At 42.3% G+C, this 26481-nt stretch overlaps 1 protein-coding gene across 5 annotated transcripts in view; it reads left to right on the top strand.

Moving 5' to 3' along the window:
* The window catches only part of SRGAP2 (SLIT-ROBO Rho GTPase activating protein 2), a 114616-nt gene that overhangs the window by 30734 nt on the left and 57401 nt on the right, over positions 1 to 26481 (top strand). For all 5 annotated transcript variants that reach the window (XM_033009399.2, XM_033009401.2, XM_033009402.2 and 2 more), the window contains 2 exons: positions 7242 to 7434; positions 18078 to 18240. In XM_033009399.2, the coding sequence (XP_032865290.1) occupies positions 7242 to 7434; positions 18078 to 18240 (356 nt within the window). The remainder of the gene's footprint in view (positions 1 to 7241; positions 7435 to 18077; positions 18241 to 26481) is intronic.

The following is a 26481-nucleotide window of genomic DNA, read 5'->3' on the forward strand; positions in this document are numbered from 1 at the left end:
GCCTTGCATCAGTTTTCAGTCTGTGAATTGCAGATGAGTGGGGTTTTTTTGTATGGCTGTGGAAAACCAATGTATAGGCTTGCTGTGTTCAATGGGATTCTAGTTGAAGGGTGCTTAAAGTTACACAATTTTCAAGCTACCAGTTGTGCTGAAGGCGTTACACAACTGTAATAAAGGCAGAAAGCGTCGGCTGCCTTGCTCCTTTAAGTGACGCTTCTGTTGTGCCTAGAAAAGCTGGTAGACCCAAGTAGTTACTGATGCAAATATATTATGATGTAGGTATGAAAATAAAAGATGAGTGTCCTCAGGACTTCGCTGAGGACTTGAGAATAGCCTTAATTTTTGCTTTTAAGCATGTCTCGCATCCCCTTCTTTTACTTCATTAATGCAAAATCTCATGCGCTCATCTTACACCTCAAAACAATTTTATCAATCTGTATTAGAAAGAATTTCAGCTACTAATGCCTACAGTTGTTTGTATATTTATAACTATAAAGAGATTCTTGTCAATATGTATTACCTGATGCAAAAATTTCCCAAATGAGTAAGAAATATCCTGTTTTTTAAAGGAAGATTTACATTTTCCAGGGCATGCAGTTTCTGACAGGATTATGAACCTGAACCTGAATCTCCCTGCTGGCTCTGGTTTTAAACGAAAGACTGTATTTCCTCCTCTTTCATCATTTTCACTTCAAAGTCTAGTTTTTAGATTACCAGTGATATTTTTAAGGCTGTGATGATCAACAGCTTTCAGCTAGCAGCGCAGTTTGTTCCGTGAAATCCTTGCTGTTACTGTATAAAGGCTTTTCTAAGTCATTAAACCTCCCAGCCATAGTCAGGGTTGTTGGGATGTTGCCTCTCATTTATCACAGCCCTATTTGTAATCATGTACCAGAAAAAATATTGAGGCTGTTTTCACAAAATTATGAAGTCTTCCACTTTTGATGTTATAGCTGTCTTTATATATGATGGTAGGGGAAATGTGAACAGTTCTTGGCAATTAGTAATGTGCTGTGAGTATGTCAAAATGTAAGCATTCTCTAAAACTTATTTATTTAGATGGTTTTAACTTTTACTTGAAGTGTTGGTTGTGTTTAATTTTTTAAAACTGAATGGAGTGTTAGCTTCAAACTTCAACTGTAATTTTAACCTGAACTTCCAGGGGGTTTGTGAAGGGAGGCAGGTGGATGCCTGTGCTGCCGCCGTCGTACTCTGATGTTCAGCACCCGAGTGCGTGGCAGCTTTCGGGAGACGGGCATTTAAGAAACTCCTCACAGACAAGGCACGAGATCTAAAATTACTGCTCCAGTCTTCTGTATGAAGTGGAGTTTTTATTCATTTTGGACTGCTTTGTCTTTCATATGCTGCTGAGTAGCCTGAAAGATAAGATTGTGCTAGAGCTGTGTGTGCCGTTTAATGCTCGGCATCTTCCAGTCCTGCGTAATTGCTTCTTATGTGCTGGGCTGGGGTCCTGAAAAGCCAGGGCTAGCTGAGCTACACACGAAGGTTTTGAATCGGCCGACTTGCACCTTTCGGCTCGATTCTGTTTTGCTTTGATTTTGATGTGCCTCCTGCTCGCATGGAGCGTGCGTGGCATTAACGGGAGAGGACGGCTCCTCGCAGGGCAGCCATGGGGGACCCCTGGGTGAAGGCGAGAGCGCGGATGGTTTTGGAGTTCAGCTCCGCCAGTTGGAGCGGATTTGTGTGGGTGAGAGGATCGCTGTTTAATCTGGGCGGGAGCTGGGGGTTGGTGGTTCTGTTTTGTTGTCATCCCACTCCTTTCCCAAGCTTGTCATCTTTTTATACAGCGTGGCATTTGGGAGAGGGGTGGGAACACCTTGAGAAAGCTACAGTGCAGATATATGGAGATGTAGGTAGATATTGAAAAGCGGCTCAGGCTGCTTGTGCCTTCTCCTGGTACTCTGTGCAGTGCAGGCTGTGATTCACCGGGTTGCTATCCAGTTAGAGCAGTTAAAGCTTATCGCCGGAAAGAGTTGAAACCCTGCCTAGGCAGATGATCCTGCTTGGAGCAGGAACGTCGCTCACAGTGTGTGAGATGGCTGGGCAAGGAGCTCTCCTGGGCCTGAGTTCATCCTCTGTACATGGCCTACCAAAGAATGAACAAGTTGGTACAGGAATTTATTGGTTTCCATACTCCCAACTTCAGTTTATAGGATGCTTAAGGCTAAAAAAGTCATTCTGGTAAATTGTTTTTCAGAAGCTGAACGTTACATGCTGTAGAAGAGCAAGGTATAGTTCCAGTCAGAGAGTGTATATATCCACCTGCTCTGGGCATTATTGTTTTATGATAATGTAAATCCTTGCCAGGAGCTTTGCAGAAACCCTCTCCTGTTTATTGTAGTTTGAGCAGTCCCCATTGTTCACTAGAGATCCGTAACTGTACTACAATTCTTATAATCAGCTCAAATGTAAAAAAATATCAGTTTTAAAAATTAAGGATACGCTACTATTAATTTCATTTGCTGGTTCCTTCTCATGATAGGGTAGGAGTGTTTTGAGACCTAAGATTTGTCATGCAACTAGCCACCTAGACACTCATCTAGTTTAAACTAGCTTTTTTTTTTTTTTTTTTCCAACCGGGAACAATCAGTTCGTGAAGATCATCCAGATTTTTCAAGCATATGACCAGGTATGGTAGCTTAAAACATAGTGTATCTTTTAAGTTGCCTGTGATGGATACTACTGGTGATGACCTTTCCATGGGAGTATTTGAGGTCCCATCGCTTAAATAGCTCCATTTTAGTCAGGGACAATTACCTTCCTGATAATGCAGTATCATTTGCACCTATCAATACTTTATATGCTTCAAAGTTTAAAAAGAAAAAAAAAAGTCTAATAAATGATAAATGTTGAGAATGACAAATGTGAATAAAATACAGAAGGTAGAAGTGCCTTCCTTACCCTTTGGTTTCATTAAAAACTAGACGTGCCTGCTGAGTTCTACAGGGAATGTTGAAAAGGTAGTTGCAGAAAGGCCGAAAGTAAAATTATGGAACTGTAGTATTATACAATAATCTGTCCCTCTGTGACCTAGGTGACTTTATGATCTGGTGATGGAAGTGAGTAAATGGTTTGTTTTAAACAGGTGGAAAACATTTCTGTTGCTACTAGGGGCATTGTAATTATGTAGTTGTCAGCCATGTGAGCTTGAAATAAAATAGGAAGGATTCCGCAATGCAGGGCAAGGCTTACTGTGAGGATAAGAATACCTGGTATTTAATCCTAATTCTACTACAGGTATCTTGAACTTGAATTAAACATGCTTATTCACCTTAAGGCACTTGAAGCATTGGCATCGGGAGCAGAGTCTTCAGGAGGCTGTTCCTTGTCTTGAACGATCACAGTGGGTGGGATCACTAAGGTCTACAAGTTTTTAGAAAAGGAAAGGAGGTGGAAGGCTTTTTGGTGGCTTAAAGTGGCTGTTAACCTAATAACCTGTGCAAATTAAAAGATGCGAAAGCAGTGAATTCAAAATTAAAGTGGTTGTTGTGACTGCAGACATAAAAAGGTCCTGTGTAATATGGTGACCCGCGGGTTAGAGCACACACAGCCTCTGACTCTGCTGTGGTATGTTCTCAGAGTAAGTCCGAAAAAAAAATCTTTTGCTTGTGTAAGCAATGGGAAAACAAGCAGACACTTTATACTCTAGAAGGCCCAGTAAGCCTCAGGAAATTCCTGCATTCTTGATTTTATTTTGTGGCAAAGTACTGTGGGGTGTGTTTTTGAAAGATGAGCAAGGTTGCCCTTCTCCAGCCCAGTGCCACAGACGTGATAAGCTGGAGCTGAATAGCTTATTGTTCCCCTGCAGGCAGCCCGATCAGCTGTCACTGTTCCCCTCAAAAAACACTGAGTTTATTTATAAAGAAAAAGTGCTGATATCGCATTTCTTACTAAAGGAAAAGGTTACTGGTTCTTGCTGCTGTTTAGCAGGAGAGCTGTGTGTGAAGTATCCCACCTTGAGAACCAAGAGCTTGAGCTTTGTTGTAACTTTTTAATTAAAATACATGTGCTCTGCTGATCTTCTGGTCATTGGGAACTACTACTTTTGGAAGTGGTTCTTTTTATTTCTACTTTTTCTCTTGGAGCTAGTTTCTCAGTCAAGAACATGACTGATGGAAAACTTCAGTTTGCCATGTTGTTGCACTCCTAAAGGTTCTGTCACTTGTAGCACAGAGAAGGGTAGGAGGCTGCACCATTACCTGTCTGAGCTGTAGCTGGTATTTTCTATTCCTATCCCAATCCTCTTCCTAAACGTGGTGCCTGTTGTTCATCCATGCTATAGGGTAGCTCCCTTCTTCTAAAAAATAACACTGTGCTGATGATCAAGCCCTAAATGTACGAACACATACATCACATGCAAGGAAAATATTTGCTGCATTTGAATTCTGTGCCTCTTTCTTTATTTGCTTAGCAGAAAATGCCAGATCTGCTTAAGTATTTTCTTTATGTGATACCTTTTCATGGGTCTAGGAACTAAGCCACAGCTTATTAAAATTACTGTGTTTGCCCAATGACTTCTGAAAAGGTCATAGAGTTGTTTCTATGTTGGGACCATCCCTTTTGTTGAGGAAAGGGTGGAGGAGAAGACACAAAAGGAGGAAGAGCTTTCTAATACTTCTTGCCTTGAAGAACATTCTTTCTTGAATGTCAGACCAGCAGATGGGTGTTAGGCTAAGCACTAGGCAGACTGAGTCACTGCAGTGAGGAAACGCTATGTTGCTGGGCATTTTGGTGCTATTATCATCTAGCTACCTCACTTTCTTTTCTTTATGAAAGTCTTAATGACAGAGCCACAGGTAGAATGGGGTTGTCTTGTTTGTATTGCACGTGAGTGACTAAACCTGTCGCTCATGCAGAGTTTTACAAATCCATCAGTAGTTATGTAATTGGGGACCGAGATGGATGGAGAAGATGTACCTAGCATACGTTGAGCATCACCAGCGGATTTTTAGATGAGTGCTAGCAGGTCCAATGTGCGTAAGCATTCATTATTTCTCTGTGCCCCTGCCAGCCGCTGCTAATCCTGAAAAACTTCTGCTAGGTAGACCCAAGCAAACAACAAAGAAATCGCAGAAACCTGCCAGAAATGCCATACGTAGGTTTTACGTAGCGTCGCTCACGCCTCCCCGTGCCGCCTTCCCTGCGGGCCACGGGTTGTGTTCTTGCAAGCACCGTAGGGTAGAGGCTCCTCCTCGCTTCCTCCGGGTTTGTTTCTGCGGTGTTCTTGCAGCCAGAGCTGGCAGGACCGGGGTGCTGGGCCCTGCCCAGGGTGAACCCGCACCCATCCTGCTGCAGCCGCCCGGGCCTTCCCTCGGCCCGCAGGAGCGGGCGTGCTGAACTGGTTTTGGTTCAAGAAGCGTGTGGACAACTCAGGCCTGAGTATTTGCTTGGAGTTTCATTTCCTAATGAAGAGACAGAAGTTTTCTGTTTTCTAAAATTCTCTCCAGAGAAAAAAATAAGCTTGACCAGCTTTGCCAACACATCACAGTTTTGACTACTCCATTTAATTCTGTGTTATGACCTTGCTGCCTTTATTTTCTTCTCGCAGTGAAAGCTACAGACGCTCCTGGGTACTACTGTCTCAGAGAAGTGGTACTACCAATTTAAAGTGCTAATCAAGGTCACCTTCAAGCTTGAAAACCCCACATTTTTGCAGATCTATGTTTTTCTTTTTTTAGGCAAATTTGTATACATGTGTTTTGGGTTTTGGGCTCCCTAAAATAAAGATGCATGCCTTCTCCACTGCAAATCCTGGACCCCTTGAAACTCTTCCTGCAGATATGAGCACAGTTCAAGGCAACTGATACTCATAGTGCACGGCAAGAGTAAAGCACTTGGAAGTCCAGATGGTATGCTTTTTCTGGGCAAAGGGACAAGTGTACTGAGGAGGCCAAGCTGGCCCCTGTTATTATGTATCTCAGGAATTAGCAACGAAGTAGTTGATTAAAAAATTGCATTTGGAAAATAATACTTACCCATCTTCAGTTGTGGTGACAAAGTTGTGGGTGCCCACAGTTGCAGTGCATAGATACAAACAAAGCTGTGCATGCTGAAGACCTGAATGTAGCTTATTTTCTTGGTGATTCTGAATTCAGCTTGGAATAACACATCTCTGAAAACCTTTGGAAAGAGCAGCGGTAACAATCCAGCAATAGCAGGCATCTCTAAAGTTTGAGTGCTCAAAGACCTTTAGATGAAAGGGTGTATTTTACTGTTTTCATGTTGAGTTTATTGTCTGTATAAAAGCCAAATAACTTCTACTAGCTGCATCACTGAATATTTCTGCATTTTTAGACTAAGAGTCTGACATGCTTCTGCTATGCTTTCTTGCCCTGTTTGACTGTGAGCAAGTCATATCACTATTCTGTCCCTCAAATTCAGAATCAATAAGATAAGGAGAACACCACCCTTGCTTAAAGGGCCAACATGAGAAGTTTTCATATTTGTAAAATGTTTGAAAACTGCTTGTAAAATATTGTGTTAATACAGATAGATATCTTCAGTAATAACTATGCATAACAATAATATTAACACCTATACCTGTGTGCTTTATGGGTCCTTTAGACATAGATATATGTTACTTGCAGATATTTTAAAAAGAAAAATAGTCTTCCTGGAGATAATTCCCTGATGGGAAGTGCTATCACGTTGGCTCTCTGAAGGGGTGTCTTTATCTGTTTCGATGCCTTGGTTTATAATGAGTGCTGCACAGCTGGAGACTCAGTAACTAACTGAATAATCTGAAATTGGTGCCTTTGGGGAGCGCCCCAGTATGCACAATGTCTTGTTTCTGCATCAAGAGTAGTCTGCAAAGGAATTTGATAGAAATTCCCTGAAGTGATTTTCTGAGCTGACGTGGGGTATTGCAGCATTCAGTCCTTTTTCCAGCCTGAGATTCAGTACATTTTTAGGCAGTGACCACTTCTTCCTGATGCCAAAAATGCACTTGACACTTGTAATTGATGCACTCTTCAGCAGCAAAACTTTGCTTGTAGGTCTGTGCACCGGATTGCAGGTTATTGGATGCCTTTCCTGCGACCGGTGCCTCCGAGGTGCAATTGCAATCATTTTCTGTCTGCAGACACAGTTAATCGTAATGGAGATTTGCTGACATATTACTAATGAGGGAATATATTTTAAATTATATTTTACTGGAGAATTTTTATGGTGTTTTCTCTAATGGCATTTTGTTTAATCTTTAGTGCTTTTATTTGTTACAGAGATCCGTGCCCAATTGGTAGAGCAGCTGAAATGCCTTGACCAACAGTGTGAGCTTCGGGTCCAGTTACTGCAGGACTTGCAGGATTTCTTCCGCAAGAAGGCAGAGATTGAGATGGATTACTCAAGGAATTTGGAGAAGTTGGCTGAGAGATTCCTGGCTAAAACTAGGAGCACCAAAGACCAGCAATTCAAGTAGAGTATTTGCCTCTTGTTTTTGCCCTTTTTTCCCTGTAGATGTGGTCTCAAGGATAGGAATGCAAAAAGAGAGCTGATACAGTGAATGTGGGTACCGGCACTGTTTTGAATGTCAGAAAAAAATGTTTCCCAAGTTTGTGTTAAACACAGAACCGACGTCATGTTTCTACACAGCCTGGTTGCTAGCTTCATTTCAGTAATTCGTGGTAGGTCATGTGTTGTCAATAGGGAATGGAATGGTAAAAATGGGCGTTTCTAAAAGGAGTAATTTTACTGGGGAGGTGGGCAAAGCTGTACACCAAATTTGATGGACAAAGCCAGGATTTCCTTCAGTGTCAGTGGTTATGGTCTTTTTTTTTTTTAAAGTAACTTTCTAATCTGTTACACGCTGTGAATTGCCATTGCAGCTCTGTCTTTTCAATACCCTATGCATACTCAGTGTAGGATTTGAGTGTTGCATCTCTGCTATTACGACTTCAAAACTGGAGAAATAAGGCCAATAGTTCTTCCAAATAGAGCTGTTCCATTTGAGGCGTGGGGAACCCTAGATACTAAGCTGATGGTAGTCAATTAAAATTTAAGGATGTCCTTACTGACAGTCAACTGTCTTACCTGCTTGAGACATTAACTACAGGTAGGTCTGACCACACTGCTTTGGTTGTTCCCCGCTTAGCTGTCTGAGTTGGGATGACTAATGCGTGTCGAACGTGGTTTCATGGATTCAAAGCCTTCTGATTTACTGCTTACTGCTGCCTGGAGGAAGGGACAGGGGTGCTTTTCCCAGGAAGGGGGATGCAGGAGAGGACCTGTGGGAGAAGAAGGGGCTGTTGGAGGCTGCGTGGCACAGAGGCATCAGCCCAGCGGGTAGGTGGCCAGCACAAAGCCACAGCCCTGGGCTCCTGTCGCTGCCATCTGGGCAGTGCATGAGCTCGTCGGGTTTTGTTGTCAGGGTAGCAGCTGGGGAAAACACCGAGCAAAAGCAGCCTTGGGATCTGATTCATTTCTGCTTTGGACAGATTGATCTGAGAGGATCCATCTGGGTCTGCCTCCGCCCCAAGTGCGGTGTCACTTTTAGCATTGTTTGGGTTGGGCCATTATCTGTGGTTTTGGTTTTTTGTTGTTGTTGTGTTTGGAGGGATATGGGGATGTATCGGCTTTCTCTTTCCAGTAGAAGCTCTTTCTGTAAAAGCCATTAAATAGGTACTATTTTAGTTTCCTTTCTAAACAGCTTTGATGTAATTTACTTTACTTCTCATTTAAAACGCAGTGTGCTACATTGTTGGGAAATCATGACTCCCAAGCGTAGCTATTTGACAGGTTGGAGAAGAGTTATTCTGCATATCTATAGAGCTGTAATTGTCTAATGTATTTATTTCATTTTCCCTTACAGTGAAAATCTTCTTATAACTATAAGCTGTGCATATTCTGCACATGCCTTTAAGCTGGCACTAAAGAAATGATGCTTCAAACTAGAATTTTCCTCTGCATTATAATTGGTATTTTGTTGTTATTCCTGGTGAAAATTGAGGTGACTTCCTTTGTATTACATGATATGAAACATCCCATCAGAAACACTTTTGTAGTCAGCTTTCAGTGTTGGGAAAGTTGTATATAGCTTACTTCCTATTTTGAGGTTCAGAGAGAATTTCTAATGTGGAAGTTTTTACCATGGTTGAAAAGAATCCTACCTGGTGTCATGCTTCATGTGAATTAAATATGCTGGCCTTGATACTGCAGGGTTTTGTTTGTTTGTTTGTTTGTTCTAATGCATTTTCCTCACTACCTCCTGCCCCTGATTTTTGAGATATTTCTACTTTAGATAGGCTTTATAAAGTTATACCTGGACAAAATTGACCTCAGATATCCTAGTTATTGAGTGTGGCCTGCGTTGGACAGGTGATTTTATCAGCACATAAAACTTTCACTTGAATTTCTGAATCAAATGTCCATGCTTTTCCAGTCAAGTTCAAGGCATTGCCCGAAATAATACTCTGAAACCTGTTACTGAGCATCAGTTTCACTTTGCTTTGCAGAAAGAGGGCTAACTCTGCTCAGGCTCCTGACTTCACTTACATTAGCAGCAGATAGCTCCCAGCAGAAAAACATCAGGCTCTTGGAATATGTTACTCCTGCAAGGTTTGAGTCCCAAATATACAAGTTGTTAATTTGTTCAAGAGTTGGAATAAGAGAAAAAAAATAACCACAAGGCTGCTGGGTCTGTGGGCAGTATTTGTCAGAGCAGGCACGTGGCTGTAAAGCTGTCTGTCCTGGGTGGCTCCATCTATTATTCGGTCATTTGTGTCTGCTGGCTGTAACATTCAGAAATGTGTCAGAATACCACAGGGATCAGTAAGGAAGCAATACTGATTATGATTGCCTATCCCCAACACTGCTCTGTCTGAATAGCGAAGAGTAACTTGGCTGGTATCTTTTCTGTAGTTGCTGAAGCTGTAATCTCATTTGGAAGCCCCCAGAAGACCATTTGATCAAAGCCAACCATCAGATCTCTCCTCCTAAGGAGCCTGGTATTACATGACTCTGAGATGTGCACAGGCGGGCGGCTACTCTGTAATTGCCTGGCTGTGACCCTATAAATATACAGTAATAGCATGTTCTTGCAGTAACATGATAATTATGTTGGAAGGTACCACATCATTCAGTGACTGCTTACCATGCCACTTGCTGTTTTTAGATCTCATAACACACTGGCAAGGAGGAAATCTGTCAGGCAGTAACCCTGTAATTTGCATGTGCTTTCATACTCAATAACTATTATGTAATTGCCAAGTAGCTCCGAATGTGTGCATTTAAGGGAATGCTGTCAAGGGCAGGAGGCTTCAGTCTGACCCTTGAAACTGGATTGTGTGGTTTCCCCACCATCCATCTCCAAGCTGGTAAAAGCACATGCTTCAAGGAAAGAGCGATGTAAAGTGCAGGCTTGTGTTGGGCTTCTAACAAATGCACTGCACAGGGTTTATTTTTCTTAGATGTGGCTCCATCAGAGGGTAAGCTGATCAGGTGGCTACATTTTCCATATGAGTTTTGAAATGTAGGTGGTTGGGTCTTGAGAGCAAACTGTATAGCTGGTGATGGAGTTAAAGCGTGCTTGCGCAGTGCACAGTTTGAAGCTAGCTTCACTGGAGCATCTTAAAGTGATTTACAGAGGTAGGTGTATGTTATTCTCATTTTATATCTTCGAAGAAGGGGAACAGATTGGTTTAGCCAAGGTGACATACAAGTTGATGACAGTTGGATATATCCCAGGTTTTACTTGCTTTTATAACTATTCCACCATGGCCGTTAGACCTCACTTTGCCTATTCTCTTTTAAAAATGTTTTTTCAATTAGAACAGACTATTAAAGGGAATAGTCATATGGAAGTATATATTTGGTAAGGCTTCTTCAGTACCCGTTGGTAAATATCTTTGCACAAGATGTAAGGACTGAAAGAAAAAGAAATGTGTTTCACTGCCTAAGTCTTGTAACTCCAGTTGTTACAAGAGCTTGTTGGTCACAAGTTTGGTATAGTCATGGCTCCTTAAAGATCAGCCTAAGTAAAGGTCTCTTGTGTAGTAGTTAAATCGGAGCAGCCGTCTCAGCCGGCGTCTGTCTCGCCTGTTGGGTCCTGGGGGTCCCTGCAGGCAACAGTGCTGGGTGCGGGTCCGACTGTCATCCTCAGAGGAAGGCTCTCAGCCCCTGCAGTGTAACCCTGTGACCTTTAACTCCTGGCTTGCTTCTCCTGTTTCATGTGATTTTGTCCTAAAGGCAGTTGCCTGTTCAGATAATCGGTTAACAATATAAAAACTGTGGCAAACCTCGAGTGATTCCCTTCACAGGAAAAAATGGGAGGGGAGAGAAAAAAAAAAAAAAGAGAGAGAAAAAAAAAAAAAAAAAAAAAAAGAAAAGACAGTGCTATTTTAGGGCCATATTTTAAATCAAGATAATCGTTGGAAGTAGGATACTGAGTAGCAATTGTCAGCTGGAGAGCTGAATGTCCAGGATATCCCAGCATGAAATTCAGATGGCTTTCTGGCAGCCTTTGCCTTGAAGTAGAAGATGCAGAATAAGTCTGGCAACCTTCAGGCTGAGCACTTGTAAACAACAGATGTTCATAACTGGAATCTTTTGGAAGAGAAGAGCAGGGAGCAGCGTGTATGTCCATGCTTGTAATTCTCAAAATTTGCAGTTAACACTGAGCTGTGTCAGGAAGACTTGAAGGGAAAATGAAATGCTGATTTGAATGAGCAGCTTGCAGAGAAGTTCAACTTTAGTTTTCTTAAAAGCGAAATGATTTTTTTTAAAGCAGAGATGATATCGGCTGTGAGGGAGGTGTGGACAAAAGCATTTGGGTCATGTGGACTTCAGTTACGTAGTTGTTATTTTAACCGATAAATACTGTCGTAGGCTATTTTGACCTGAGATTCTTTTTGATGGAGCTGAGTCCTGAACGTTTTTTTCTGAGTCTTTCTGGTAACGTTTGGAAGATTTTTCTAAGCATGAATCATTCATTAATTCGGTGACCTCACTGAACTTGGAGAACTAGGAATACATGACCAGAAAAATTTGATGTAAAACCCCAGGGAAGATCTTTGTGGTGTTTTTCATCATATCAGCGATCCCAGTATCACTGATTGTAGCTCCTCTTACATACCACACTGCAGGGGACAAAATTCAGACAGGTTTGAAACAATTAACGTCTCTGCTCTAACGCTTGGTCTAGCTCTAGCTCTGATGGTTTGCTGGGTGGACTTGACAGTTGCTCAGATCTGAAAATAACTTCTTAATCTCTCCCTTCACCTCTTATTTAATTTTAGCAGGCGGTTCAGGTGAGCTGGGCCTGAGGTCAGTACTGCAGAGTGTGCGTCCTGTAGAGCTCAGACCTGAGCCCGCGGCTCGCTGCTGGGATGGCAGAGGCAGCACGTGCACGTTACTCTGCAGAGCGGGAAATAAATCCATTTCTCAGTTGCCAGGATCTTGATCACCATTTCAGGATGTACCAGGGTTTTTTTGCACACCTCTAGGAAACAGATCGCGAATATTTTGGGGGGGCAGGGAGGTATAACAGGAAACTTCAGTTTTTGTATGTGCCACCAGGAGACTTGCTTTAAAAACCTCAGTTCAAAGGCAGGATGGTCAGAGAAGTTTTCTGTTCACATGGATGATGTGACATGCCTTCGTTAGTTTACATGTTTCTCTCTTTCTATTTAGTAATATTTTCATACCCATCTGACTCATTCCTTCATCTTACACTCCTTATGGAAACCCAGTATTCCTATTCCTGGTTTATGGGTGTGGTTTGGTTTTGTTTTGTCTTTTTTTTTTTTTTTTTTTTTAATTTAGTGGCGGGGCGAGGTTGTTTTTTAAGCTAATTTTTCTGCTGTTGCTCTAAACGGGGTTACCTTGCAATGCCCAACTAAGTGTCACTGGCCTTTGTTGCTCTCTCCTGCTTGCTTGCCTTGAAGCAAATAAATCTCGGATTGTCTGTGAGTTCCTTGTATGAATGAGTAATTTAATTAAGACGTTTCATATACTTGGGACTCAATCTTCCTTTCTGATCTTTTGAAACTGACTGAAACCTTTGAAGTGGAAGTTGCACAGGACCTGATCAAGATAACACCCGAGAAACCACAGGGCTTCATACTTTGTGGTTCCTTAAAAATCTGTGCACAACTTCCTCTTCCTGCTCCCAAACACCCCCGATTGCTGTGATCTGGTGTAATTTAGGCTAACCTAAATAAACTCTCCAGATTCACTATCATCACACGATCTTTAAATGAGTATAAATAGTGCTTGAAATAAACCTGGATCTTGGCATCTTCTTCTTCCTCCTCCCCTCCTTGTGGAGGAAGCTTGAGTGAAGTGATCATTGTGAATGTGAAATTGCCAGCACTTTGGGAAAGTTCATATCCAGGTCCTAAAGTTTTGGGCTGATCTCATCAATTTTACTACTCGAGGGCGCATACTGACTCCGGTCATTTTGCAGAATCTGTGGAAATCGAGCTCTCTCTCGATTATACCCAGCTGTCCCTATTGAATATTTTTCTTCCCTTTTTCATCCCTCCTCAATGGTGACATGAAACTGGAAGCAGAGTGTGTTTGCCAGCTCCTTTGAGAATTGAAATGGTTAATGAAAATCGCAATTTGCTTCTCTGCCATCTGCTTGTGGTTATGATAGAAAAGGGTCTGTTGTAAACAGTTGTATAACTTCTGCTCTGTGTTGTGAAAACTGTTGCCATGTTCCACCCCAGAAAATGCTGCGTTTTTGGAGGTGCTTTAACAGTTAATGTGTGTAGTTTTAAAGGCTACTTGGAAGATTTGAAGCAAGTAACTGACTCTCTCCTTTTCTGTTTCATTTCTGTCTTAAGGCCTGCCTTTATCTGCATTTTGCTGGTGCTAGGAACATAGTCACTAGCAAATAATGAAGGAGAGTTTTCGTTTCGCTTCCTGTCAAAACCTTGCCGTGAAAGCATTGAACCTGTACAAAAGCAAGACAGACCATTTTAACAAGGTTCCGAAGGGATTAGTGAAACCAAAAGACACCAAGAAATCAAAGGAATTTAAATGAAAAATCTTGAAGCGCACAGCTGTGGTTGCATGAGGGTTGAGCTCAGGGTGCGGTGCTCACTGCACAGAGCCGAAGGTGACAATCCCGGTCGCGGATTGGAAACATGTGGGGTTGTGATTATTTTTTCCTGCAGGATGGCCTTTCATGTCTAACCACACGGAGTGTGTCAACAACCCATCTGGCGCCATTAGACACCAGCAATTTTACTCACCATGCTTTTCATGGGCTCTTGGTATTTGTGCTATGTGCTCCCTTTAGAATAGCTTCGGGTGTTGTGGTAGGGCAGCCTGGACAGCTGGGAATTGTCCAGTTAACTATTGCATCTCTTTCGGTTCCCATTTGGTGCTTCAGTTTTCTTTGGAAAGCAAGGCACTCGTACCATGTTGCTCCTTGGTCCCTTGCATGTGCTCTTGTCTACAGTCATAACCCTTGGTCCGTGTTTCTCACAGCTCTTCCAAGCTGCTCAGGGTGGGGTTGAACTGATACCTCAGTTGGGGCATCCACGAACAGCCAGGTGCTCTTGGTGGAGCAGGTAGCAAAAATTCATAACGCGATGGAGAACGTGATGGGAGATATTAAGGATCAAAATAGCTGAGGTTTTGGATTGGCAGCTCATTCAGATGAATGGTACAAAGCCTGAGAAGACAAGTTAGCAGGCTGCACACAGCTGGACAACTTCTGTCTGCTTAGAGGAGATCTGCAGCTGCACCGATCTTAGGAGAAGAGTGAAGCAGCAAAGTGATGAAGCAGTAACAGGCTGTTAAGGGTTTTGAGGCAGGATTTTAAACAGCTAGAACAAGATCAGCTGGGAGAAGAGTCTGAGATTTTTGTTCCTAAGTTTTATTCCCAAATTTTTTATGGTAGCTGATTTTCACTTGATGAAGCTGCTCTAGCTTCATCAAGGTCAAATACCAAGCCAGTGCGTAAAGTACTTTTATATTGTTGCTGTAAAGGAGCAAACCAACCAACTTTTAACATCTTTCATAAACTTCTCTTTGCAACCACCCACAATACTATCTTATTTAGTTTGCTTCCTGTCTTCTGCCTGAACCACAGTTTGTCCGTTGGTACAGATGGTGGCTCTCTGGGTGGCATGTGCACCTCCGACCCTGCGCTGCTCCTTGGAGAACCTCTTTCTGGAGATGCCTTTCCTCCTCCTGCCCTTACTTTAGTGGAAGAAAGCTGGGTGTTGTTTCTGGTCTCACCTAAATAATAAAAAACCCCTTAATTTGTATATTACCTTACAGAATTGTTTAGGTTGGAAAAGACCTTTAAGATCATCGAGTCCAACCGTTAACCTAGCACTGCTAAGTCCACCACTAAACCTTGTCCCTAAGCGCCACATCTACATGTGTACGCCTCCAGGGATGGTGACTCAACTGCTTCCCCGGGCAGCCTGTTCCAATGCTTGACAACCCTTTCAGTGAAGACATTTTTCCTAATATCCAATCTAAACCTCCCCTGGTGCAACTTGAGGCCATTTCCTCTTGTCCCGTTGCTTGTTAGTTGGGAGAAGAAACCAATAACCACTTTGTTGCAGCCTCCTTTCAGGTGGTTGTAGAGAGGGGTCAGGTCTCCCCTCAGCCTCCTTTTCTCCAGACTAAACAACCCCGGTCCCCTCAGCTGCTTCTCATAACACTTGTCCTCCAGACCCTTCACCAGCTTCGTTGCTCTTCGCTGGACACACTCCAGCATCTCAATGTCTTTTTTGTAATGAGGGGCCCAAAACTGAACCCAGTATTGAAGATGTGGCCTCACCAGGGCCGAGTACAGGGCGACGATCCCTGTCCTAGTCCTGCTGGCCACTCTTTCTGACACGAGCCAGGATGCCGTTGGCCTTGTTGGCTACCTGGGCACGCTGCTGGCTCATCTTCAGCCAGCTGTCGACCAACACCCCCAGGTCCTTTTCTGCCGGGCAGCTCTCCAGCTGCCCTTCCCCAAGCCCGTAGTGTTGCAGGGGGTGGTTGTGACCCAAGTGCAGGACCCGACCCTGAGCCTTGTTGAACCTCGTAAAACTGGCTGTGGCTCATCAATCCAGCCTGTCCAGATCCCCCTGTAGAGCCTCCCTGTCCTCCAGCAGATCAACACTCCCGCCCAAGTTGGTGGTGTTTGCAAACTTACTGAGGGTGCACTCGATCCCCTCATCCAGATCATTGATAAGGATATTAAACAAAACTGGTCCCAGTACTGAGCCCTGGGGATCACCACTTGTGTCCAGCCGCCACCGGGATTTAACTCCGTTCACCACAACTCTTTGGGCTTGGCCATCCAGCCGGATTTTTTACCCAGTGAAGAGTACACCCACCAAGCCACGAGCAGCCTTCTCTTGTGGTGGCACCTTTAATCTCCGTTTTAGCGGGAGTCAGAGCATACGGTCCCTTATCTGTGCACGTGCCCTTCGAAGGCTGGCTGCAGCCTGGGCAGTACCTGTAGATTCACAATTCTCTTAGCTGGGTCTTGCAGTTACTAATTAGCTCTCTGGCATATTAACAAAACAAACTGTGTGCTGCAAACACTGATTGCAGATTGGGGGGGCAACTATTTGATTTATATAGCTTAACATCTGGCCGTTTCAACCTTGCACAGTTCTGCATTTTGATCATTCCCTCTGGTTTTGTGTGTCAGCAGTATCTGCAATAGAGGACACTAGAGTATGAAGGAAAATATTGCCTCTAAATAACATCTATGCCTTCTCACATTTTATTTTCTATTTTTTTTTTACTCAAAACACCTGGAGAGCCACAAGCCGAGAATCCTTTTTATAACCCCTCACACTATACACACACACACTCACAGGCTTCAAACCTTGAAGCAGTCCAGATCACAAGCCGCAGTCATTTCCCGAGCTTTTTGTTTTGTTTTTTTTTTTTTTTTTTTTTAAGAAAAAGAAACAAGGCATCAAGATCAGCTGTTCTGAAACTATTCTTCTTTATCTAAAATTATCCAAGTTGCACTACAAATCCAACCGTTGATGTCATGAGAAGGGTAATGAAAGTTTGCCATGGCTTAATTTTCATATTTTCACAATGTCAGACATTTTTTGCAGCAGAGATTGCTGTCCTTTTAAGTGCAGAATATTCCCTTTTTCAGTGGAAATTAAACTATTTCTTTTAAGAGGAAAGAAATCTGATACAATCGTGTACAATAATCAAGAGGACCTTTGGCTTTCTACCACAGATCTGATTTACTCTGTTCTAAATAAATATTATTGTACTGTAAACAAATGATAAACAGAGCTAGAGAGAAGTAAATGATGTAGTTTAAGACTACACCTAGATCTGCCAGTTCCAAACATTGCTGTGGGGTGCTGGAGGACCATGCAAAATCACTGCTAATGTCCTTGCTTTCATCTAGTATGAAATGGTGCCTTAAGAAATGACTTACTACTTTCAGTAGATGAAATGTTGATCCAAATAAACCAAGGTTCCTCTTATCTCCCCTTTTGCCCTTTGTATTGCTTATTTGCAGGGTGCAGAGTGAATCACCCGTAATAAGGTGGAGAAAGTTCAAAGATGAGAAAATACAGCTTGTTGTATGAATGCTGCTTTCTCTTCTGCTCAGGACAGATATAGATCCTTGCACATAAATGGTTTTGTACATGAAACATAACATTTTGTTTCCTATGCAGATGCTATTTAGTTAACTGGATGCTTGAAATCTTTTTATTGTGGTTAAGTCACAGATGCCTGAGACAGTGCTGTGAAACCTATTGTCAGACACTGGAGCCATCGCTCTCCCTCAGGCACTGTAATTTATGCACAAAATCTTGGATTCAAAAGAAAAAAAATTAGAGCCTACATTTGGCATACTGTAGTTTGCATTTGCCTGATCTGTTTGTTGGGGGACAGAAGCCCATGGCCATGTGAATGTGGTCATGTGTAATTGAGGGCGTATTTTCTGAATGAGCAATTGGCATTTTGTAGCCTTCCTCTGCCTTCCTCTCCCTCAGCAAATCCATACGTCCCATAGCTGGGTTTCCAGCTTCTGTAGACACAGAACATCATGAACAGAATAATCTTGTCCTCTTCAGGTAAAGTCCTGTCCAATTCTTGTTTCTATTTTGTGTCCTTTATAGGAAGGATCAGAATGTGCTATCACCAGTCAATTGCTGGAATCTCCTGCTAAATCAAGTGAAGCGGGAGAGCAGGGATCACACCACCCTAAGTGACATCTATCTCAACAACATCATCCCGCGCTTTGTCCAGGTCAGCGAAGATTCGGGGCGCCTGTTCAAGAAGGTAACCGAGTGCTACAAAGCACACATTTTTGTTTGGCCCTTCTGAAATACAAAGTTTTAGCTGTTACTTCTGGTGGATCAGTTTATTGTTGACTGTGCCTAACACATGGGGCTTTTTTCCTCTTTGTCGATAACTGTGATTTACCTTTGATTTCTTCAATAATTTTCTTCTAGTATTTTAGGATTTTCCCAAAAGTGGTCAGTTGAGATTTGTTGGTCTAAATTCAGGCTATGTTTTTTTCCTCTTAACCTGTTTACAGTTTTTAAATGCATTTTGAAACTTTTATTTAATAAGCAGAAACCCTCCAGGTCTTCAGCTCTAGGTGTAATCAAGAGCAACTCTATAAAGACAATTTTATATCTGCCATGGAGGAGAAACTACTGTTAAAAGAAAAATTAGAGGGAATTTCTACCATGTTAGATAATAAAAGGATGCATTGTCCTTCTCTGGAAAAAGGACAAAATGCAGCTGAGGTCTCCTTAGCCTTGTCCCCTTTCTCTCTCCTTGATTTCCACCTGGAAAAAAAGGTGGGACAGTGTGGGAGGGTATTTTTCTGTTAAGAATCTGTTCTTCCAGTTGAAGAAACACGATACGGAAGCTTTGAAACTCCTACTAAATGGTAATGCCTAGTCTCTTCAGAGGTTTGTCAATTGCTGTAACACCTGCTAGTTAACATGTTTAAAACATTGCAATTCTAACTGGCAGCAATTTCTCTTCCCCCACTCCCCACCCCCTTGCAATGTGCCACGATCATGGAGAGTTATTTCTACTATTGCACGGCCTTGAGAAGGAGGTTGCAGAAGCACTCGAGCCTTTTAAAGAATACTTTTGTGGAGAATCATCCTAAATCACATTGCTTCTGAGAGAGAAATGGACGAGGAACACTTTTGATAAAAATCTCCTAGCGTACTTTCATGTCTGTCTTTGCCTTCAGTGGTGTCAGTTGTTATATTAAAAAAAGTCATGCGAGTAGTGTGTGACTTCAAAATTAAAAACTGGTTGGGTGCAGTCAGCAGTAATTGGAGGCCTTACTGGCTTTTCACTCTGGTCTTGACAGTCTTTTGAAAATGTCTGGAGGAAAGAGTGTTCAGATATTTCTTCACACCTCTATGTTGCTTTAACTGGTAAAGAGAGTCTATATAATACAGTCCCTTTAGACTGCTAGAAAGTGAACAATGCTCATTATTGTGTGTGAGATTTCATGTCAAGATGCACTTGGAGGAGCAGCATCTTCGGTGTTACGTGGAGAGCAGAATGCATTTGCTCTTTTACAGCAGGTATTTGTGTGTCTTGGCAACTGTTTTCTATAGGAGAATGACAATAGTGCAAGTGCACTGTTGTGTTCCTTGTCCTCTGCGTATTTCTTGAGGTTTGTAATGGATAGCAATGGAGTATGAAAAATATAATCAAGTGTTACATTCTGTTTTTCTTCCTTTTTTGAGACACTGCCCAAGTAGAGGAGGAACCTTATCTTTTTCAAGTAATGTCACACTAAGGCCTTTTTGACCTTTTAAAACTTTCTGGTAATTACATTATGGTTGATTAGATACTTACACAGGATTATTGAACGGCAGTTACTCTTCAATTCCTCTAATCCTTCCAAAGGATAAGTAATCTCCCCACTGAATTTCAACAAGGGCTGTGCTTGTGTGAAGGTAGCTGAGAAAATGCCTCGGCAAAGAAGTACATGGAAATTGATATTATCCCAGTTTAGTTGGAAATTAGCATCTTAACTTTCAGCCCCTTGTATAAGTATGGTTTTGCCCTGTTTGATTTTATTATGGGCAGTAGGACTTTAATAAAAACAAACAAGTAACTGACCAACACCAAAATACCTTTCTGGTTTCTTTCTCACAGATCAAATGCAAACTCCCTATTAATTTGTGCAAACAAAAGGCACTTGTTACTGAATTCCAACTGCTTGTTTTTTGACTGTTTGCCAGGCATACCAAATTGGCTGAAGGCCAAAACAGGTATTAGATTACTATTCCACTTGTGGTGGGTGGTTAAAAACAAAAATTGCATCCTGTCTTATCTAGAGTGTCACATAGTCGAATACGATAGCAGCTGATAAATAGAGAAATTTGGCTGAACCTGGATCTGCTGCTACTTGTTCTTTTTCCCTAGAATTTCTTACCTTCCTGAGCTGCATGAATTGGTAGAAAACAGATCTGTGTGGTTAAAATACTGCAAATCAGCTTTATATTCCATAGATATGAAAAAATGCTATCCATTTATAAAACCCCTGTGTAGCACGCTTGCTATATCCTAGGAGCAGTACAAACAATCTCCAGAATCTCGCTGGACCATAAGCAGACAAATGGTACCTTTTCCTGGATGGAAAAAACAGGGACAAGTGGATGAAGTCACTCGTCCAGGATTGCTCAGCAAGTCACTGTCAAAGCCAGAAGGCCTTTCTGATCAGTATCTGTAGGTACGGAAGGGGAATAATTAGGTGCCTTGGGAAGGTATTTAGGAGTGGCGTATATTTTTGTGCCTCTAACTGGAAGTAAAACCATGCCAGCCCAAAGGGAAGTTAGTCATATTGATGGGAAGATCTAAAAGAACATTCTCCTTCCTTTCTCCTTTGCTTCTCCCATCCCTTTGTAAACTTTTGAGACATCCTTTCCCATTTTTTGATGGAAAAAGAGCTACGATAGTATGTGACAGCTCAGAAAACTGAGTGCTTTTTAGCAGTTTCGAAACATGTAGTTTATACAGGAGCTACATGGAAAATAATGCTACTGTGCCATGCTGCAAAACTTTCCATGGAGCTGTGGAAGGCAAATTTGGAGGTCCCAGTCAAAAACCAAGTAAGAACGAGCTCTGAATGGCACAGCTGCATTAGTGTGGTGCTGCATCTTGGCAAATGTATGTAGCTTCTCCACAGATCTAATTAGCCAGCGTGCGTCAGTGAAATGACTGGCTGTATTACTTTGGAGACCTGAGTTTCCTGCCTCTTGTGCCATGTGGACATTCCAGCTCATTCACTGCTTCTGTCCCATCTGCCTGGTTTAGCATATGCAGTATAGTCAAGCTAAAATGCCCTGCAGCTTCATGACACGCAGCCTGCAGGAGGAAGAGCATTACATCTGATGCTGCTAGGGCACTCCGGTTTGGCTTAATACAAGAAATTAGTTTTTACCGTTTTCCAATGGAAATTGTAGCTGTTGGAATCGTGCTGCCCATCTTGCTGCTGATTTGGGAGGTCTTTGTCCTTCTCTCCTGCTACACAGGGAATCTGTGTTAAAAACAAGGACATTTTATTACTTGAAGGTCTGAAGAACATTATTTTTTACATTTCTGTTTGGAAAATACCTTCTCAAAAAGGTTATACATGTTTCTAGTTGTTTGCAAGTGCTCTAGTAACTTGCATTTAGGAACTACTCACTGGGTTGTAAATAATGCTATGGAATATGGAGAGGATAGTGATATAGAGATCCTTATTTGCTGAGGGGAGTTGAAATAAAATCTGGAGGCTCGAGATCATTTTCTTGAGCCATTGATAATTTAAGGCTTTCTTGAATCGGTGCTTTGTATTGCGGTGGGATTGAGCAAGTGAGCTAGGAATGACAGGGTAGAAAGGATGTGCTTGAGATCCCTTTTGTTGATGAACTCTTGAGTTGCTGTATTTCACACTGTCTGAAAGTGGCGAATTTTTTCAAACCAGAGAGATCTAAGTACAGCATGCTGCCGTAATCCAGCCTTAAGGACCTGGGTGAATGTGATAAGGTTTGCACTGGGAGGGAAACACATCCTCAAGGGCAGCGGAGCTGGAGAGTCCTCAGGCTGAGACAGATTCTCGTGTGTTCACTCTTGGACCCCTCGGACCAGTCAGGTGAAGGGCACAGCAGTGCTGGCGGTCGAGCTTGGACGGGTCTGTCTTGAAATCAGTGAACATCTGAAATTCCCGTGGTGGTGCCTGCATTGCCCTCAGGTTTTCAGAGGGTTTATGTTCGCAGCGTTTGGATTCGCAGTGTCATGGGAAGCCTGCACGGCCTGTGGCTTTGTCTCATGCAGTTTTTCTGTTCGTGTCTTACGATGAAGAGATCCCTCTCCAGGGCTGTGTTACGATGTGGAGGGTCTTAATTGTTTGAGTGTTAGATGGAAGCTTGCCAGCCACTTCAAAGGTATCTTTCCTGATAAGAGAATCTGTGTTTGCTGCCAAAGCCAGCGCTGAAGTGGTGCTGGATGAACACTGTGTGTCAGCCCCATTTCTTCCTGCCTCTCAGATTTGTTTACTTCCTCGGGTAGCTCTCCCTGCAAAACCTTTACATGTCTGGGCACTGGGCTGTTTGCACCAAACACGGGTTTATATCTTACTGGAATCTTGCAACCTAGGGTGTAGCTATTCTTTGAACAGGGTACTCTTTCCATGCCCTTTGTTTTGATTTTTCCTGAGGAAACACTTTTACATTTCAGTAGAGGATGTTTGTCAGTAAGGGGCTTGCTGCTACCGCAGTCTTGCGGGTGAATCCCGTTGGCATCGGGGGGGATCTGGCATTTGGCTTCAGCGATGCCGCGGGGACGGTGTCGGTGCAATTCTGCACTGCTGCAGAAGACAAGGAAGAAAAATGGTGAAATAAATAACAGCGCTCTCGAGCAAATAAAACTGGGAGGGGGGGGAGCTGGTGAAATTGTCCTAATAACAAATTGTTACACCTTGGGAAGGAGGTAATATTTTCTTACTTGTCCAACGGTTAGTGATTTAGCCCTGGGTTCCTTTCACACAAGGTTGAAGTTTAAAGCCTGTGTGCCACCCGGCGTTGCTATTCTGGTCACCTCTCCCTCTCCTGGAAGATCATCCCCCTTTGATGTCAGTGCCTGTGCTTGTGCACGCTCCTTTTCATTCCTCCATCTACTTTTGTGGAGAGCACTACTTTGATTTCTTCTTGCTTATACTCCTTCAGCGTGGTCCTTTTATTTATATATATATTCAAAATGTTCTTCCATTTGAGCTGATTCACGTTTTGATTTCCCCTTTTCTCCCTTTTTACTCTATCCCCTTGTCACCCTGTCATTTTCACGTTGCCCTTGATTTCTCTGCATGGTACAAGTTTCTCGTATGGTTATCGGATTTTCTTGCTTACGGTCCATATCTTTTTAGAGTATCTCTTTGTATTATTTATACATGTATAGCCTTTTGAGCAGCAGTCTCTTTAATTTGATATCTTTAATCAGTCTTTTTCTGTTGTCACTTTGAGATTTCCCTAGAAGCAGACTGATCGTCTTGTTCAAATTTAAGAGAAAAAAATATATATTTCCAAAAGAATGGATTGTGGAAGCCTCAGTCACTGTGAGTAGGTTCTGAACAAGCTGACTTTTTTCAACTTGACAGGTCTTTACATAACAAAACTGCGCAGTAATTGGAAAGTGTTAATAGGCAGAAAGGCAGATTTATTCCATGTATGCAGAAGTTCCTGTGTCTAGAGGGGCTGCAGGACAGGCAGCGGCTGTTAGTCGGCTGCTTTGTAGAGCTGTGCCTCTGAGCAGAGCCCGGTACCTTCCCAGCACCTGCCTGCCCTGCTGGTACGGGTCCATTCCACGCAGTGTTGGCTCTACTGTGTTAAAAACCTACATCTGCTCTATTTTTAACTTGGGGCTCCTTGCAGCAGCGCTAACCGGGAGGCTCCCTGGGGGTGCTCGGAGCTGTAACCCTGTCCTGCCCTGCTTTCAGGCTCCTTCACCTGGATGTGTCCTCGCGGTATAGAGTAGTGGAGACAGGGAGGGGTGGCTGCCCCACTAATCTTGCTTTGAGAGTGTAGCTTTCCTTTATGCTGTTGCGTCGAGTTATTATATTTATGGGGAGAATACCCTGTAAGGAATGAAGAAAACAAAACTGAGGATTTGAAATTCGCTTCCTGTTTAATGCCTTTGATCGTGGAAAAAACACAGTTTATCTAGTTGTGTACTGCACAGTGTTTGGTGTGAAATGAAAAATCCACAATGAGTTGGTAAAAAGCCTCGCAGTAATCAAGGAAGGAGAATTATTAATTCTCTGAAGGGGTCTGTGCTTAAGATGACCTACTTTACAGCTGCAGTATGTCTCATTGCTGCACTGGTACCAGAATATGAAAAATCTTAAAATACACCACACGTGGAAAAGACATACACATGAAGGAAATGCACTGGCCAAAATTCTCGGCATTTGTAAAAATATTTCTCCGTAACAGTGTAAACACGTAAATATACAAATGCTATAAGTAAAACCATCACTGAGGTGCATAGTTAGTAAGTACGTACTGTATCCCTGCTCTCATGCTTGCATCCTTACCCACCGCATCTCCCTCTGCCTTAGGTGCTTTAGGAATTAGTAGTGTCGAGTGCTTACTGTCTTCCCAAAAGTTAAAGGACGCAGAGGCCTGTTCTGAAATTATACTTTCTGATTTCTCATTGGGGAAACGAAATCTCCCGATTTTCCTACCTGCTTGTTTTTAGAACAAGTGGAATGGGAGAAGGGAGTAAAATAATCTGTGCGGTGCTCTTATCTGAGTTAGCAGAACATAAATCTGCTTCTGAGTTAGAGATTTGATTCCTCCCACCTGTAATTGGAGTGGATGGTTTGTGTTACATTGCTAACACTTTGTACCCGGTCAGATACGGTGTTGCAATCAGAGACTATTGCCCCGGGGTGATACACTGAATACTGAAGGCTGCAGCTGGAGTAATTTTACTGCATATGTTTCAGGCTAAAAATGTCACTTTTGTGTATAATTTGGGCAATGAATACGCTGCGTTTGGCTTTATTTAATGTGTGAAAGTAGTCCACTGTTATTACATTTTGTTTCTAATTTCCTGTATGCTTATGATGTCTTTCACTACACCAGTATGCTCGTCTTTATTTTGCTGCAGTGTGAATTCGGGTCAGCCAGGAACACAGTAAGAGCACTTCTACACTCCAGGTCATTCATCTGCCTCTGATCCCTCCAGGCATTTTTTCCTAGAGATACACTGCAGCAGTTTGAAAAAGGGTATGGGGGAAGTCGACAGCACAAAGCTGTCGTGCAGAGAATTAAAACTCTGAGCAGAAATACAAAACATTACTTCCAATATTTTACAGGACCTCACCACTTGCTGGTAGGTCTTGCCACCTTCTGAAGCCTGTTTCACGTGTGGCTCATTCAATGATGGCAAATGTAGCTGGCTTCACAACAAGAATGAAAGCTCTCAGCCATAAAATTGCTTGGTTTGTTGGGATTGAGTGCCTGAAGCCCGAGATTCAATAGGATCGGCATAGAATTCTGCAAAAAAAGAGGAAAAAAAAGGAGTGGGGGTTGTTTGGAAGCAGCTCTTTCAGCCCAGAGTATGGGAGGCAGCGGTGTGACGTGGTTTCATGTAGGAATGGCTTTTCAGAATACAGTATTCCGCTGTAATAAGGAAAATTCCTTATTACTGACATAGTGGTGAGGCAAATCACTAGTGAAATGGTGGAGAAAACTAGATAATACAACTGTAATTTAAATATGAGTGACCAATGCATAATGGATCATTAAAGTAGAAACTGGTGATCTATCACCCAAAATATGCATGTATATTGTATGACATAGATTTAGTTTTCCTGGCTTTTCTTTAAATTCTTGATAGTTTGAAGCTTTAGAAGAAGTCTTTACGGAATTCCTGTTCTATAGGGCCATGTGATAATGACCAAGCACTTTTTCCATAAAACTTGTGGGAGAAACTTGCATAAAACTTGCACAGGCTTCAGGTAGCTTACAGGCTTCATTGAGAGGACATCCTTGTAAAATAAGGAGTACATTTATGACAAATGGATTGGACTGATGGCGATGATGGAGTACTTCTATACAGTGAAGCTACTTGATTGTTTATATGAGAACATGGAAGTGATAAATCTTATTTGCTGCTGCATGCAAATGAATTAGAGGCAGCCTGTTTGGAAAAAGAACAAAAAAGAACATTATCAAGAATCTACCTATAAATAATTCTAAACTTTAATTAGAAAATTCTATATAAATGCTACATGTATGATCTTGGAAAATTTTACTTGGCAAGCTTTCTCTTTAACAAACTTTGTAAGCAGATGTTAACTAACACATAATAAATACCTTTACTGTAACCTTGGTTTAGACAGGAAAAAAAAAAAAGGCATCTTGCACTTCTGCAAATTTCCTCACCGGTCTCAGCAAGAAGTCAACCTGCTCGCTTCCCAGCTCCCAGTGTTGATTCAAAAAACATTATAACATTGAATGTTTGTTTTCTACCTAGCTATATTTAACTATTCCT

This window comes from Tyto alba, unplaced genomic scaffold, assembly GCF_018691265.1.
Source record: "Tyto alba isolate M040663 unplaced genomic scaffold, T.alba_DEE_v4.0 Super-Scaffold_30, whole genome shotgun sequence".
In the NCBI taxonomy this organism is placed as follows: Eukaryota; Metazoa; Chordata; class Aves; order Strigiformes; family Tytonidae; genus Tyto; species Tyto alba.